Here is a 14,471-nt window from a genome sequence, read left to right as displayed (position 1 = left end):
GCCTGTGGTCTAACTACTCAGAGACTGAGATCTGAGGCTCCTGGTTCAAAGAATTCATCCCCAAAATCCCAGAAGTGGAGCTGTGGCTTAAGTGGGAAAACACCAGCCTTGAGCAAAACAGGACAGCGCCAGGCCCACAGGTCCAGCCACAGACCCAGCACACACACACATGTGTACACATACAAAGTCCACACGCCAGAACTCCACCAAGAAAACAAATCAAAGCACAGAGGATGGAGTGCTGAATTAGGAAAGTGAGAAAGCAAGACAGCTCCCAGCCAGAACAGGGTCTTCCCTGGTTGGGAAAGACATGCAGCTGTCCTCTAATGACCCAGAGGCCACACCTGCAGCCTCTGCACTCCCCTGGCTGGATGCCCAGAGCCCAGCTCCTCCCTCGGGGGCTGTGTGGATGGCCACTCCCTCTCCACCTCTCCATGACATCAGGTCTCCTCCCTCCCCTGGCTGTGCAGTCCACCCTCATGGCAGACCTCCGGCTCCCATGGACTGGAAGTTCACCCTTCAATCTGCCCAGACACTAGCTGGCCTCTGAACCATCTCAAAACACAGCTGCTGGCTGGAGCTGGTGGGACTCCAGGCGCCATGCTGGGGTGTCAAGCAGACATCCCAATTCGGCAAGGGGAAGACAGAGAGCAAGGGAACTGGAACCCACGGACGGCGCACGGGCTGGTCTCAGGAAAGGCAATTCTCCACTTACCGGCCTGCGGGCGGGCGCGCCTTGGACAGAGTGGTAGAACTCTGGCTGCACCCGGCTGCTCTTCTTGAGCCTCCTCTTCCTCGCTGAGCTCTCCTGTTCACTCGGAGGCGCAGCTTCTACCACCGGCTTCACTTCTTCCAGGCGGGCGGCGGCCGCTGCGGCAACCCGTCTCCTGATGTGCCGGGGGCTGGCTCTGAATCCCTGCAGCGGAGACAGCCACGTGAGTGTCATGGTCCCCAGATGGACGTGCTCCCACAGTCCCCCAGCTCCGCACTCATCACCACCCCAAAGTGAGCACGGGGGAGCCCGGCGCACCTGGCCTCACCCCAAGGCAGCGGTGTCTATGCCACCCCCCCACCAGCCGGTGTGGGTGCAGACAACACCCTGTCCTGCACAGGAAGACATCCTGTGTGCGCCAGACCCGGGCTCGAATCCGGGCCTGGCTGCTGGCCCTCAGTGTTTTCACTCAAGGCTGCTGCTCAACCGCTCAAGCCACAGGCCACGGACTTGCCTGCCCAGTCTGGCTTCTGACCATGATCCTCCGATCCCAGCCTCCTGACACGCACACACACGCACACACACGCACACCCCGCAAGGCAAAGGGACAAGTGAAACGGAGGCGAAGCGCCTTGTTCACCAAGCTACACAGGTGGGGCATCCGGAGCCCCGTTCCATAAAGGGCGGATCGTTCTGCTCAGGGAAGTTCACATTTTAAATAAGGTAGGAGAGTGTTACTTCTCTTCTCTTTTGCTGTCCTTTGGTTAATCTCGTATTGTTACGATACCTGACTGTGTTACCTGGTGTATCGTATGTAGGTTTCATTATTTGAGATAGGAAAGGAAAGGGGGGAAAACAAGATGATTGGGAGGAGGTGGGAGAGGGAAATGGGGAAAAAACACGAGAAGGGGTGTCGATGTGTGAGGAGTAATGGACCTGCTATCTGGCAAATGTAACTGTAATCCCTCTGTACATTACAATAAAACATTTTAGAAACAAGATAATAGACCTAACGCTGCAAGGGTCATTTTCTTTCTCTGAGTAGGGCGAGTGTCAGGGCAGCCCACAGGACAAGGAAAGCTCGGGTGTCACCCTGCACATAAGGGTCATGTAGACACCCCGGGAAATGCGGAGGGATTACCTAACGCCCTGTCCGTCCTCGCGTAGCCTAGTTTACCCAGGAACTAAGAACTGGTTCCCAGAGACTGGGGCCAAAGTGCATCCCCAGCACCTCCGTCCTCGTCCTCGGAGAGGAGAGGAACAAACTAGGGCACGGACGCTCTCCAGGTGGCCCCGGGAGGCGGGTGCAGGCACTGAAGGACAACTCCAGGCTCTGTTCCAGGCAGTGGAAACCGCCTGGACAAACCAACGGGAGTGGACAAATGCTCCTGCAACCATGGCACCTTTACTGGAAGGCCCGGAAGTGGAGGGTGAAAGCCCAGCCCGCGGGGAGCAGCTGGAAGGACAGGGAGGGAGGGCTCTGGGGGGGCTCTGGGAGGGCTCTAGGGGGCTCTGGGGGGCTCTGGGAGGGCTCTAGTGGGGCTCTGGGGGGACTCTGGGGGGGCTCTGGGAGGACTCTGGGAGGGCTCTGGGAGGACTCTAGGGGGCTCTGGGAGGGCTCTGGGGGGGCTCTGGGAGGACTCTAGGGGGCTCTGGGAGGGCTCTGGGGGGGCTCTGGGGGGCTCTGGGAGGGCTCTGGGGGGGCTCTGGGAGGGCTCTGGGGGGACTCTGGGGGGGCTCTGGGAGGACTCTGGGAGGGCTCTGGGAGGACTCTAGGGGGCTCTGGGAGGGCTCTGGGGGGGCTCTGGGAGGACTCTAGGGGGCTCTGGGAGGGCTCTGGGGGGGCTCTGGGGGGCTCTGGGAGGGCTCTAGGAGGACTCTAGGGGGCTCTAGGGGGCTCTGGGGAGGCTCTGGGAGGACTCTGGGAGGGCTCTGGGAAGACTCTAGGGGGCTCTAGGGGGCTCTGGGGGGACTCTGAGAGGACTCTGGGGGGCTCTAGGGGGCTCTGGGGGGTTCTGGGAGGGCTCTAGTGGGGCTCTGGGGGGACTCTGGGGGGGCTCTGGGAGGACTCTAGGGGGCTCTAGGGGGCTCTGGGAGGACTCTGGGAGGACTCTGGGGGGCTCTAGGGGGCTCTAGGGGACTCTGGGAGGACTCTAGGGGGCTCTAGGGGGCTCTGGGAGGGCTCTGGGGGGGCTCTAGGGGTACTCTGGGAGGGCTCTGGGGGACTGTGGGAGGATTCTTGAAGGGCTCTGGGAGGGCTGTGGGGGGCTCTGGGGGGGCTCTGGGGGGCTCTGGGAGGGCTCTGGGGGGCTCTGGGGGGGGGCTCTGGGAGGACTCTGGGAGGACTCTAGGGGGGCTCTAGGGGGCTCTGGGAGGACTCTGGGAGGGTTCTAGGGGGGCTCTAGGGGGCTCTGGGGGACTCTGGGAGGGCTCTGGGAGGGCTCTAGGGGGGCTCTAGGGGGCTCTGGGAGGACTCTGGGAGGGTTCTAGGGGGCTCTAGGGGGCTCTGGGGGACTCTGGGAGGGCTCTGGGAGGGCTCTAGGGGGGCTCTAGGGGGCTCTGGGAGGACTCTGGGAGGGCTCTGGGAGGGCTCTAGGGGGGCTCTAGGGGGCTCTGGGAGGGCTCTAGGGGGGCTCTAGGGGGCTCTAGGGGGCTCTGGGAGGACTCTGGGAGGGTTCTAGGGGGGCTCTAGAGGGGCTCTGGGAGGACTCTGGGAGGGCTCTAGGGGGGCTCTAGGGGGTTCTGGGAGGGTTCTAGGGGGCTCTAGGGGGGCTCTAGGGGGCTCTGGGAGGACTCTGGGAGGGTTCTAGGGGGGCTCTAGGGGGCTCTGGGAGGACTCTGGGAGGGCTCTGGGAGGGCTTAGGGGGGGCTCTAGGGGGCTCTGGGAGGACTCTAGGGGGCTCTAGGGGACTCTGGGGGACTCTGGGAGGGCTCTGGGGGACTGTGGGAGGGCTCTTGAAGGGCTCTGGGAGGGCTGTGGGGGGCTCTGGGAGGACTCTGGGAGGGCTCTGGGAGGGCTCTAGGGGGGCTCTAGGGGGCTCTGGGAGGACTCTGGGAGGGCTCTAGGGGGGCTCTGGGGGGCTCTGGGAGGACTCTGGGAGGGCTCTAGGGGGGCTCTGGGGGGGGCTCTGGGAGGACTCTGGGAGGGCTCTAGGGGGGCTCTGGGGGGGCTCTGGGAGGGCTCCGGGAGGGCTCTAGGGGGGCTCTGGGGGGGCTCCGGGAGGGCTCCGGGAGGGCTCGCCTTTGTGGGTCTGCCGCGCGTATCTGCCCATCGTTTTAGCAGTACGAAGGGACTCTGGGCAGTATTTCCATGCACGCATAGAATGTGCCTGGGTCCAACTCACCCCTCCACCACTCATCCTCATCTCCCAGAGCCTTGAAAGAGGTGTTTAAAAAGAAAAAAAAAATAGAGCAGAGGCTGCAGCAGCAAGAGCACAGAGAGAGAAGACGAGCTTCAGGAGAAGGATGAGAAGGGGCCCAGGGCGGCTCTAGGGACGCTGAGAGATGGGGAGACGGGGAGACAGGCTGGCCAGCACCTGCTCTGCAGAGCAGGGAGGCCGCCCAGGAGGACCTGCACAGAGTCGTCCCCCCCCGCGCCAGGCCCTCCTCCGGCAAGCCTGCTCCCCTCCTGCCCTGCCTGAAAGCTCGGCTTGTGTCACCCAGCAGAGTCCCCAACAACCCCACAGCTCCCACAGCGGCCTGGGAAGAGGAGCGAGGATGAGAGGGATCTGGGCCACGGCCACAACTGCACTGGGGGCAGCCGGGACCAAGCATGTCAGACCCAGCAAGCACACCGCTGCTGTGTAAGCGTGGAGGCTGCATACACCCCAGCCAGCACACGTGTGCGTGCGCACACACACGCACGCACACACAGATGAATGACTCGTGGGTAAGTCCAGGAACCGGATCTGCCACGGCGCTGCTCGCCCTGGCTGGAACACACACGTCTCTTATAAACAACCATCAATCCATTCCTGCACCATCTGTACGCTTACTCACAGACTTCAGCAGCGACAAAGTCTAGAAACAGTCACAAAAGTTGCATAAAATCCCCATAAAGAGACCAAAAAAAAAGATAAAAGGGTGTTACCACAGACATTCTAGAGAGCAATAAAGATTAGCCGGGCACAGGGGCTCGCGTCTGTCATACCAGCTACTCAGGAGGCTGAGATCTGAGGATCAAGGTTCAAAGCCAGCCGGGGCACAAAAGGACCTGAGACTTTTATCTCCAATGAACCTCTAGAAAAGGGGAAGTGGGGCTTGGCTCAAGGGTAGGGCAGGAGCCTTGAGGTGAACCCAGGGACAGCGCCCAGGCCCAGTTCAAGCCTCATGACTGACCAGACCACGATTGCCAGGAAACCAGCAGGCTGGAATTGCTTACGATACCTGGAGGAGAGCACTGGGTTCTGCGAGCACTCTACCAGTCATGACGCAGTGCAGCCACGCCGATTGGAAGCATCTCCTCATAAGAACTGCCGTGTAGCACACAGAACTGCAGCCTCACCTCAAAGCCCGGGGAGCCCCTCTCGCTATTCAACTATTTCTTTTCTTGTACAATGGGGATTAAAAACAGTAGTTACTGCAGGTGTCTGCTTTATGAAAAATCTTCGCACATGGTATTATTAAGGCTCCACTATATTGCTCTGTGTTTTACTGGTGCGCATAAAATACATACTTGAATTCAGTAATGGGGTCTCCAATATATTCTTGATTGCAATCAAGTATGGAAAGCAAACTGAGTCACATGACTGGGGTGCCATGCACAGAGACATATGTCATATGTATAGCCCTGATCAAAGAGCTCTTTTTCTTTTTTTGCTAGTCCGGGGGTTTGAACACAGGGCCTGAGGTGCTATCCTTATATTTTCCTCAAGGCTGGCCCTTTACCACTTGAGCAGCAGCTCCACTTCCAGCTTTTTTCTGTGTATCTGGTACCGAGGAATTGAACCTGGAGCTTTGTACATGCCAGGCGAGCCTCTACCCCCAGGCCAGGCTCCCGGCCAGGAGCAGAGGTTTTGCTCCAGAGTCCCAGGATTGCGAGGCTCAGACAATGGCTCTGTCAGCTATGAGCTGTGTACCTCAGCTCTGTGACATTCCTATACACTGGTGGCTTCACCTGCCACCCCTCTTCCAGAACTACAGTGGTATTTAAATGAGACTGACACTGTTAGGCTGCAGGTGCCATCTAAGTAGTCGTTAATCCACTTTCCTCATAATGGCTAAGCCGCTTTCTTCCTGGGTCCCGTGACCTGGATTCACAGGCTGCCAGCTCGGAGCTACAAATTCAAAAACTGTGAACCACCTGGGTATCCTTGGACAGCCACATTCTGACACCCTTAATCAGTACACAGATCAGCTCCCCTTGCTTAGAGTGCTCCCTTCTGAATTTCATTTTAAAAAGACAAAGTCGTCCCTTATAATGGAAGGAATGTCATTTTCAGACGGTAGGTGGAGCTGTAAGTGCACTGAGATGTTCACAGCAGATGGCTCTGGGTGCCATGCCCTTCAGCTTCCGCCAGGAGGACAAGAATGAACAAGGGTAAATCTGGGGACCTCTACCCACCCTGGCCCACTCAGTTTACCAGCAGCTTCCGGGGAAGAACGGATCACTTCACGTGAGACAATTCGCACTTGAACTCAGGGCCAGGGTGCCATCTGAGTGGTTTAGCTCACAAGGCTAGCTCCCTTCCCTTAGCGCCACACGCCCAGTTCCGGATTCTGGTGATTCACTGAGGTAAGCCTCAAAGGCTTTCCTGCCCCAGGTGGCGTGGAACTGCGATCCTCACAGCCCAGCTCCTGAGGAGCTGGGATCACAAGCATGAGCCACAGTGCCCTGCCTCCACAGGGAGGGGGTCTGAGGTCCACGTTCTTACCCTCAACACCTGCCAGCATCATTGGAGTCTCTCATCACTGCAGAGTGTGGCTGGGGCCCAAACCCTGCCTCCATCACGCTTCCAGGGTGTGGCTGGGCCCCAAACCCTGCCTCCATCATGCTTCCAGGGCGTGGCTGGGCCCCAAACCCTGCCTCCATCACGCTTCCAGGGCGTGGCTGGGCCCGAAACCCTGCCTCCATCACGCTTCCAGGGCGTGGCTGGGCCCGAAACCCTGCCTCCATCACGCTTCCAGGGCGTGGCTGGGCCCGAAACCCTGCCTCCATCACGCTTCCAGGGCGTGGCTGGGCCTGAAACCCCACCCCTAACACACTCCCAGGGCATGGCTGGGCCTGAAACCCCGCCCCTAACACTTCCAGGGCGTGGCTGGACCTGAAACCCTGCCTCCATCACGCTTCCAGGGCGTGGCTGGGCCTGAAACCCTGCCTCCATCACGCTTCCAGGGCGTGGCTGGGCCTGAAACCCTGCCTCCATCACGCTTCCAGGGCGTGGCTGGGCCCCAAACATTGCCTCCATCATGCTTCCAGGGTGTGGCTGGGCCTGAAACCCCGCCCCTAACACTCCCAGGGCGTGGCTGGGCCTGAAACCCCGCCCCTAACACTTCCAGGGCCTGCTGGTGCTGGCCAGCCGGGAGGAGCCAGGGCCCAGTACCCGGAGAGGCCGGGACATCGATGGTCTGGAAACAGTTAGCAGAGACGGGGGAAAACAAGAATAGGGCCTGGGCACTGTGGTGGGGCCCACAGGGCCGGGAGAGCTGACTTCTCAGTCCCTGTCCCACTCACGTGTGCTGCCAGTCTCTGAAAACCTCGCCCTCCGTCTGGCCTACTTTCCCAGTCCACAGCCAGCAGTCTGTGAGATTTCACAGACAAATAGATCATTTTTCTCGTCATTTTCAATTGTAAAGTTCTTTCAGCCATTACAAGTCACCAACTCGGGCCCATTCCAGTGAGGTCGCATCCACCTCCAGGCTCTGGGCACGGAGAGCCAGCTGAGGCCCCCCACCCGCCGTGTGCTTGCTGCTCTCACCCCGCCATCAGAACAGTGGGGCTGCAGTGGTTCCCAGCCCTTTGGCCAAGGGCAGGATCCAGCACCCAGACCTGGTGGACAGAGCCTGGCGCCTGCTCACTGGTCTTTCTGTTTTGTTGTGTTGGTGGCACTGGGGTTTGAACTCAGCCTCTTGAGCTTACCCAGCAGGTGCTCCACCACCTGAGCCACACTCCAGCCTTGGTAGCGTTAGCTCTTCTTCAAGTCAGTCTCATCTTTGTGCCTAGATGAAACTGGACCCTGATGCTCCTGTCTGAGCTTCCGGAACCCTGGGAAGAGCAGGTGCACCACGGCCTACCGAGCTTTTTATCGGTTGAGATGGGGGGAAGAACTCAAAACCCTTTTGCCAGGCTGGCCTTGAACCCTAACCCTCCCAATCTCCACCTCCTGAGCAGACAGAGCTCCTGGGAGGGCCCCGGTGCTCAGCTTTCAGTGCTCTTTACCTGTGGTCTCAATAGACCTAAGAAGGCTTCGAGGGAGACCAGGTCCAGCAGCTCACGCCCGTAACCCTCGCTACTAAGGAGGCTGAGCTCTAAGGATTATGGTTCAAAGCCAGCCGGGGCAGATAAATCCAAATTACCTCTACATAACAAGCAAAAAGCTGCAAGAATGACAGCCGTGAGAAGAAGGCAAAGAGACAGGGCAAGACTGGGATTCTAAGCTCCAGCAGCACCAGACACACACATGAAGATTGCCTGGCCTCGGAGTCTGGTCTGGGCAAGAGGGTGGCTATTGGTTACATCTGGAAACTTCCATTTATGTTTTAATTAACTTAAAATGATATTCACAAGTCTCCAGACACAAGGGCCTCAGGGGTCACACTGCCTTGTTGACGGGGATTTCAGACTGCACTGGTGAGAGATGGTCCTCGATACACAGCACCTTACGTTTCATAATCCACAGCTCAGCTACATCGCTGTGCCTTAACCTCGCAAGGACAGAAAATAACAGCAAGGCGGGTGTCTGGAAGAAGAGAACAAAGACACTTAAGAGCAAAGAGCAGACGACCCAGAGCTGGGGGAAAAGCAATTTCACAGCCATCTACAGGGCAAGTCCAAGGAGCGGAGCCCTCACTCCAGCAGCTTTGTCACGTTAGATGTCACTCCAGGGCCTTGAACAAACTAATACAAAAAAAAAATCCACCTACGCAACTTATTACACAGCCAAACCTAAAACGAGTCCCGGTCAACCGACTCACTGCCAGCATTGTTCAGGCGCTAACTGCCTCTGGCTCTGCTTTACAGTTGCACAAACAGGGACATTATCATTTCTATTTTGCAAGCGTTTCCCAAGTGTTGAACACTGTGTGCAGCACCTCACAGTTTTTTGTGCATCCCTAAGATGCAAATACTGTTCATGTCACCTCAACTTCTACTTCCAAGAACAGGAATTAGGAAAACGTGGTGCAGAACTCTACCCAGATGACAGACAATGTAACTCTCAGTCCTGTCCTCTCTGTTTGTGCACTTTCTGGAGCTCCACAGCACTGCTGTGTCCATCTCATGCCTTGTGACAGGATGCCAGTCCGTGGGAAAATTTCACAGGACACTGGAAATCCATCGCCACCGACAGTTTCTCACTTCTCACACGAACAAGTCTGAATCTGGCATGTGGTTTTCCTTTTTTCTTTTTTTGTCTGGGCCTGGGCGCTGCCCCTGAGCTCTTCAGCTCAAGGACACCACCTTATCCCTTGAGCCACAGCAGCACTTCCAGTTCTCTGGTGGTTAATTAGACATTAAGAGTCTCACAACTTTAGTGCCCAGGCTCGCTCTGAACTGCAATCCTCAGCTCTCAGCCTCCTGAGTGGCTAGGATTGCAGGTGTGAGCCCCCGCACCCGGCTTCCGGCCTGTGTTCTTCTACATGGGCCACCTGAAGACCAAGCAACCTTGAGTCTGATGTTCTAGCCTGGCCTATCTGTGCTTGGACCAAGACGACATGAGGGCATCCGAGGCCAGAGCACCTTAGCTTTACTCAGAGCACAGCTGTTTCCTGTTCTCTGCAACTGGAAGACCTAAGGCTGGCCCCTGCCCTCGGGCCCCCCACCCCTCACCCCCACCCCGTGAGGTCCTGTGAAGAGCCGACTAAAGGAACTGGAGTGACGGACGGCTCTCCCACTGGTGTGATTCACACGTGCTTCCTTGCGGATCTGGGACACAGCCCCCTTACACACACAGGGACCCACACACCAGGAGGAACTAAGATTCGCCAACAATGCTGACACAGCGGCCACCTTCTTTACGACTGCAGACTCTCCCTACCACTGGGGTGGGAGAAGTTTGCAGTGACAACCTGACAGCCGGGGACCCCTTCTGGCCCCCAGCAGTCCTCGGGTGTCAGGAAGACTGAGGCACCAAGCTCCCCGCTTCTCTCAGCCACTGAGGCATGAGACCATTCTAATGTCCGCTTGACAGACCAGGGCCCAGCGGTTACATGCTGGCCTGTACCGGGCCAACCTCTGCTCTAGAGCTGAAAGTGGCCACAGGTGGGGTCTCCACCTCAGGTCAGAAGACAGTGCCCCCGGTCACATCTGGCCTGCCATTTGCTTTCGCATGTTCCTGGGACATAGCCAGGTCCTCTGGTGCCATTCACAGCTCACCCGTCGTCGACTGCTACAGAAACACAACGCAGTAGCTACCACCGAGGAAGTGGCCTGCAGAGTCAAGATGCGCCTTGGCCCTTCCAAGGTGACCGTGGCAGGGCCCCAAGGGGCCTTGAGCTCCCTGCTCCCACCACAGCCAAGGAGCAACTGTGAGGTCTTCAAACCCGCGCTCTGCACCTACAGCCATGCTGTGAGACACAAGGTCAGGCTGCTGTGTGGAGACCGAAATCTACGGTTGTGTGGGGAGGACGAGAGGGAAACCCGGGAGAGAGCCACCTGGGAGGAGCCAGGAACAAGGGGGTTGGGGCACACCGTCTAAAAGTAAATGTACTTTCTGCCCGACTCGACAATCATAACCCCTCTGCACAGCAGCTTCGCCTAACTAACTATATATATATATATGGGGTTTTGTTTTTTTGCCAGTCCTGGGCTTGAGCTCAGGGCCTGAGCACTGTCCTTGGACTTTCTCAAGGCTAGAGCTCTACCACTTGAGCCTCAGCACCACTTCTGGCTTTTTACTATATGTGGTACCGAGGAATCGAACCCGGGTCTTCCTGAATGCTAGGCAAGCACTCTACCACTGGGCCAAACTCCCAGCCTAACAATGTACTTTTAAAAGGAGGTCAGTCTAAATCCCGCCAGCAGCCCTGTCTCCTCCATCTGTTTGTGGTTCTATGGGCAGATTAAACAGCATCTGTTCTGTTGTTTTACCGAGCACACAGACCACAGCACGAGGTACACACTTGCATGGCTTCCCTAGTGGAGATGGAGCCGATCCTGATGTGCTCACAGAGCTGGCCCAGGGAGAGCGGGCACCCAGCTGTGCAGTCCAGGTGTTCGGGCACCCTGTGGCCTTTCCATTTTAGGGATAAAGCCAGCAGCCACCAGTGAGGGGGCCGTGTGGGGAGAGGCTTCCCAAGACAGCCTGCGCTGCTGAGCTCAGCCTAACCTCTGCTCACTCTTAGGCTGAACTCAACTCTAGACATTCTATTAAAATGAATCATAGGCCAAAAAAAATCAAATATGCTTGGCTTAAAAAAACCAGCTATGAAACCAACATTGCCTTTGTATTTATCATCAAAAGGCAAGGAAGAAATGACACTACGTGTCGTCTATGACAAGAGCAGTTTTCCGGACGCTGTGGCCCCACCCACACCCCCGGCCAGGCCTCCATGCCCTGCCGCAGCTCTGCCACCTGCCTCCTCTGCGGGCAGCTCTGCCGCAGCTCTGCCACCTGCCTCCTCTGCGGGCAGCTCTGCCGCAGCTCTGCCACCTGCCTCCTCTGCGGGCAGCTCTGCATGCTCCCATGGTTCCGGGGGCTTCTTGCACAAGTACCACAACTCAACTTTCCACCTTCACTCTTGTGTGTGTGCTCACTCCCGGCCACACCCAGCAAACTCCATTTCCCTTAAAGCTGACGAGAGACCAGTACAGTCCAGTTTCCTAACCAGCACCACGTTCACCGCAGGAGCACAGGGGTCAGCCGGGGGGGACCTTCCTCGGTGGACTCGGCTGGTGATATGAGCGATTAGGGAAGGGCTTTATGGAAACGAATTGCACTTCTAGAATCATCTCAGAGCAGAGTGCCGGTGCCCACTCCTGTAATCTGGCCACTCGGGAGGCTGAGAGCTGAGGACTGTGGCTCAAAGCCAGCCCAGACAGAAAAGTCCCGTGAAACGATCATCACCAATTAACCACTCAGAACCCAGAAGTAGAGCTGTGGTTCACAGAGGCAGAGTGCTGTCCATGAGCAAAACGAGCTCAGGAAGGAAGGGGAGAAGGAGGTAGGAGGAAAAAGGACGGAAGGACGGAAGGAAGGAGGGAGGGAGGGAGGGAGACCACCAGGAAGGAGGTAGGAGGAATGAGGACGGAAGGACGGAAGGAAGGAGGGAGGGAGGGAGGGAGGGAGGGAGGGAGACCACGAGGAAGGAGGTAGGAGGAATGAGGACGGAAGGACGGAAGGAAGGAAGGAGGGAGGGAGGGAGGGAGGGAGACCACGAGGAAGGAGGTAGGAGGAAAGAGGACGGAAGGACAGAAGGAAGGAAGGAGGGAGGGAGGGAAGGAGGGAGGGAGGGAGACCACGAGGAAGGAGGTAGGAGGAATGAGGACGGAAGGACGGAAGGAAGGAAGGAGGGAGGGAGGGAGGGAGACCACCAGGAAGGAGGTAGGAGGAATGAGGACGGAAGGACGGAAGGAAGGAAGGAGGGAGGGAGGGAGGGAGGGAGGGAGGGAGGGAGGGAGGGAGGGAGGGAGACCACGAGGAAGGAGGTAGGAGGAAAGAGGACGGAAGGACGGAACGAGGGAGGGAGGGAGGGAGGGAGGGAGGGAGGGAGGGAGGGAGGGAGGGAGACCACGAGGAAGGAGGTAGGAGGAATGAGGACGGAAGGACGGAAGGACGGAAGGAAGGAAGGACGGAGGGAGGGAGGGAGGGAGAGAGGGAGGGAGACCACGAGGAAGGAGGTAGGAGGAAAGAGGACGGAAGGACGGAAGGAAGGAGGGAGGGAGGGAGGGAGGGAGACCACGAGGAAGGAGGTAGGAGGAATGAGGAAGAGGTAAGAGACCAAAGAGGAGACACTGTGCCAATTTAATTTGCACCATATCACCACAAGGTCCCGCTGCCCTCTGGACTGTGCCCACTCCCTACCGACTGTTAATTTTGTGTGTGCATGTGCTGGGGCTTGAACTCAGAGTCTGCGGGTGTCCCATGCCTTTGAACTCAGAGTCCGGGGGTGTCCCATGCCTTTGAACTCAGAGTCCGGGGGTGTCCCATGCCTTTGAACTCAGAGTCCGGGGGTGTCCCATGCCTTTGAACTCAGAGTCCGGGGGTGTCCCATGCCTTTGAACTCAGAGTCCGGGGGTGTCCCATGCCTTTGAACTCAGAGTCCGGGGGTGTCCCATGCCTTTGAACTCAGAGTCCGGGGGTGTCCCATGCCTTTGAACTCAGAGTCTGCGGGTGTCCCATGCCTTTGAACTCAGAGTCCGGGGGTGTCCCATGCCTTTGAACTCAGAGTCTGGGGGTGTCCCATGCCTTTTCCCGTAAACGTGACGCTCTGCCACATGAGCCACAGCTCCACTTCTAGCTATTTGGTGGTTAACTGGAGAAGGTGGAGCCGCCGGGTCTTTCCTGCCTGGACTGGCATCGAATCCTTAGGTCTTCAGAACCTAGCGTCCTGAGTAGACAGGATTGCAGGTAAGCCAGGGCAGTTAAGTACTGTGAACATGACAACACCTCTGCCGTTGTGTGAAGGTGTAAAAGCTATGCCCTTTTGGGGCTGCAGCTCAAAACAGGATTTCCAGCCCCTCAAACAAGCCGTGGCACTGAAGCAGGAAAGCAAGGGTGCAGCATTTTCTGAGGCCCGGACACAGGGCAGGAGACAGAGGGTGTTTCCAGGTTCCCATCCAGCCCCAGACTGATGCTGTGCACGAAGACTAAGAAAGCAAGGACACACGGTCACGGTCAGCGGAGTCTCCTTCTCAGAGCACGCCCGAGCCAGGAAGACGAGACGAACTGACCACGGCCGCCCGCTTTCTCGGTGACCCTTTGCCCTGCAAAGGGGCTGAGTGTACATTTGGTCTGGGTTCAAGTTTTAAATGCTTTTCTGGCAACACATGCCTTTCTCCAAATCACTCACCCTAGGGCACATTTCTCAGCAAGAAGGAAAAAAGGGGCAGGGGGTGACCTAAGAGCTTCCGGTCCTTCACAGCAAGGAGACGTAGAAGGAGAGCCAGCAGGAGCAGGCTCCACACACCAGCGGGGACGGGAGGCGGGTGGCCATTCTGGGAGCCTGGCTGGGATCTCAAGGCACCAGGAAGAACCACGCAGGAGTTGCCCGAGTCCCTGCCCTGAACAATGACCCTGGCCTGGCCTGGGGACAAAGGCCTGAGGAGCAGAGCCATTTAACCTGGATCATACTCCTGTGGTCCTGCCCAGAAGACCGCTTCGTGTGGGGATGTCAAGGCATCCTCTTTGACAGCAGTTTCCAGGCTGACGAAGAACATGCCTTCGTGAGTAGAAAGAGGTTTTCCATCTTTACACCTTCATCCCCCTACTTACGTGTAGTCTCACGTTCTTCAGTGCCCAGGTTGGCTTTGAACCACAATCCTCAGATCTCACCCTCCCAGGTAGCTAGGATTACAGGCTTGAGCCACCAAGCCCAGCTGAGTTTTCTGTATTTATATAAGACTTTTTTTTTTAGTGGCATCTTGCGGTTTGAACTCGGGGCC

General features: G+C 57.6%; 1 protein-coding gene across 2 annotated transcripts in view; it reads right to left on the bottom strand.

The window, feature by feature from the left end:
- The window catches only part of LOC150047545 (dystonin-like), a 287,691-nt gene that overhangs the window by 255,386 nt on the left and 17,834 nt on the right, over positions 1–14,471 (bottom strand). For both annotated transcript variants that reach the window (XM_090355460.1, XM_090355461.1), the window contains exon 3: positions 716–916. In XM_090355460.1, the coding sequence (XP_090211586.1) occupies positions 716–916 (201 nt within the window). The remainder of the gene's footprint in view (positions 1–715; positions 917–14,471) is intronic.

Source organism: Megascapheus bottae, chromosome 22 (genome assembly GCF_031878675.1).
Source record: "Megascapheus bottae isolate mThoBot1 chromosome 22, mThoBot2.hap1, whole genome shotgun sequence".
Lineage (NCBI taxonomy): Eukaryota > Metazoa > Chordata > Mammalia > Rodentia > Geomyidae > Megascapheus > Megascapheus bottae.
This window is presented reverse-complemented; position numbering and strand designations above follow the sequence as displayed.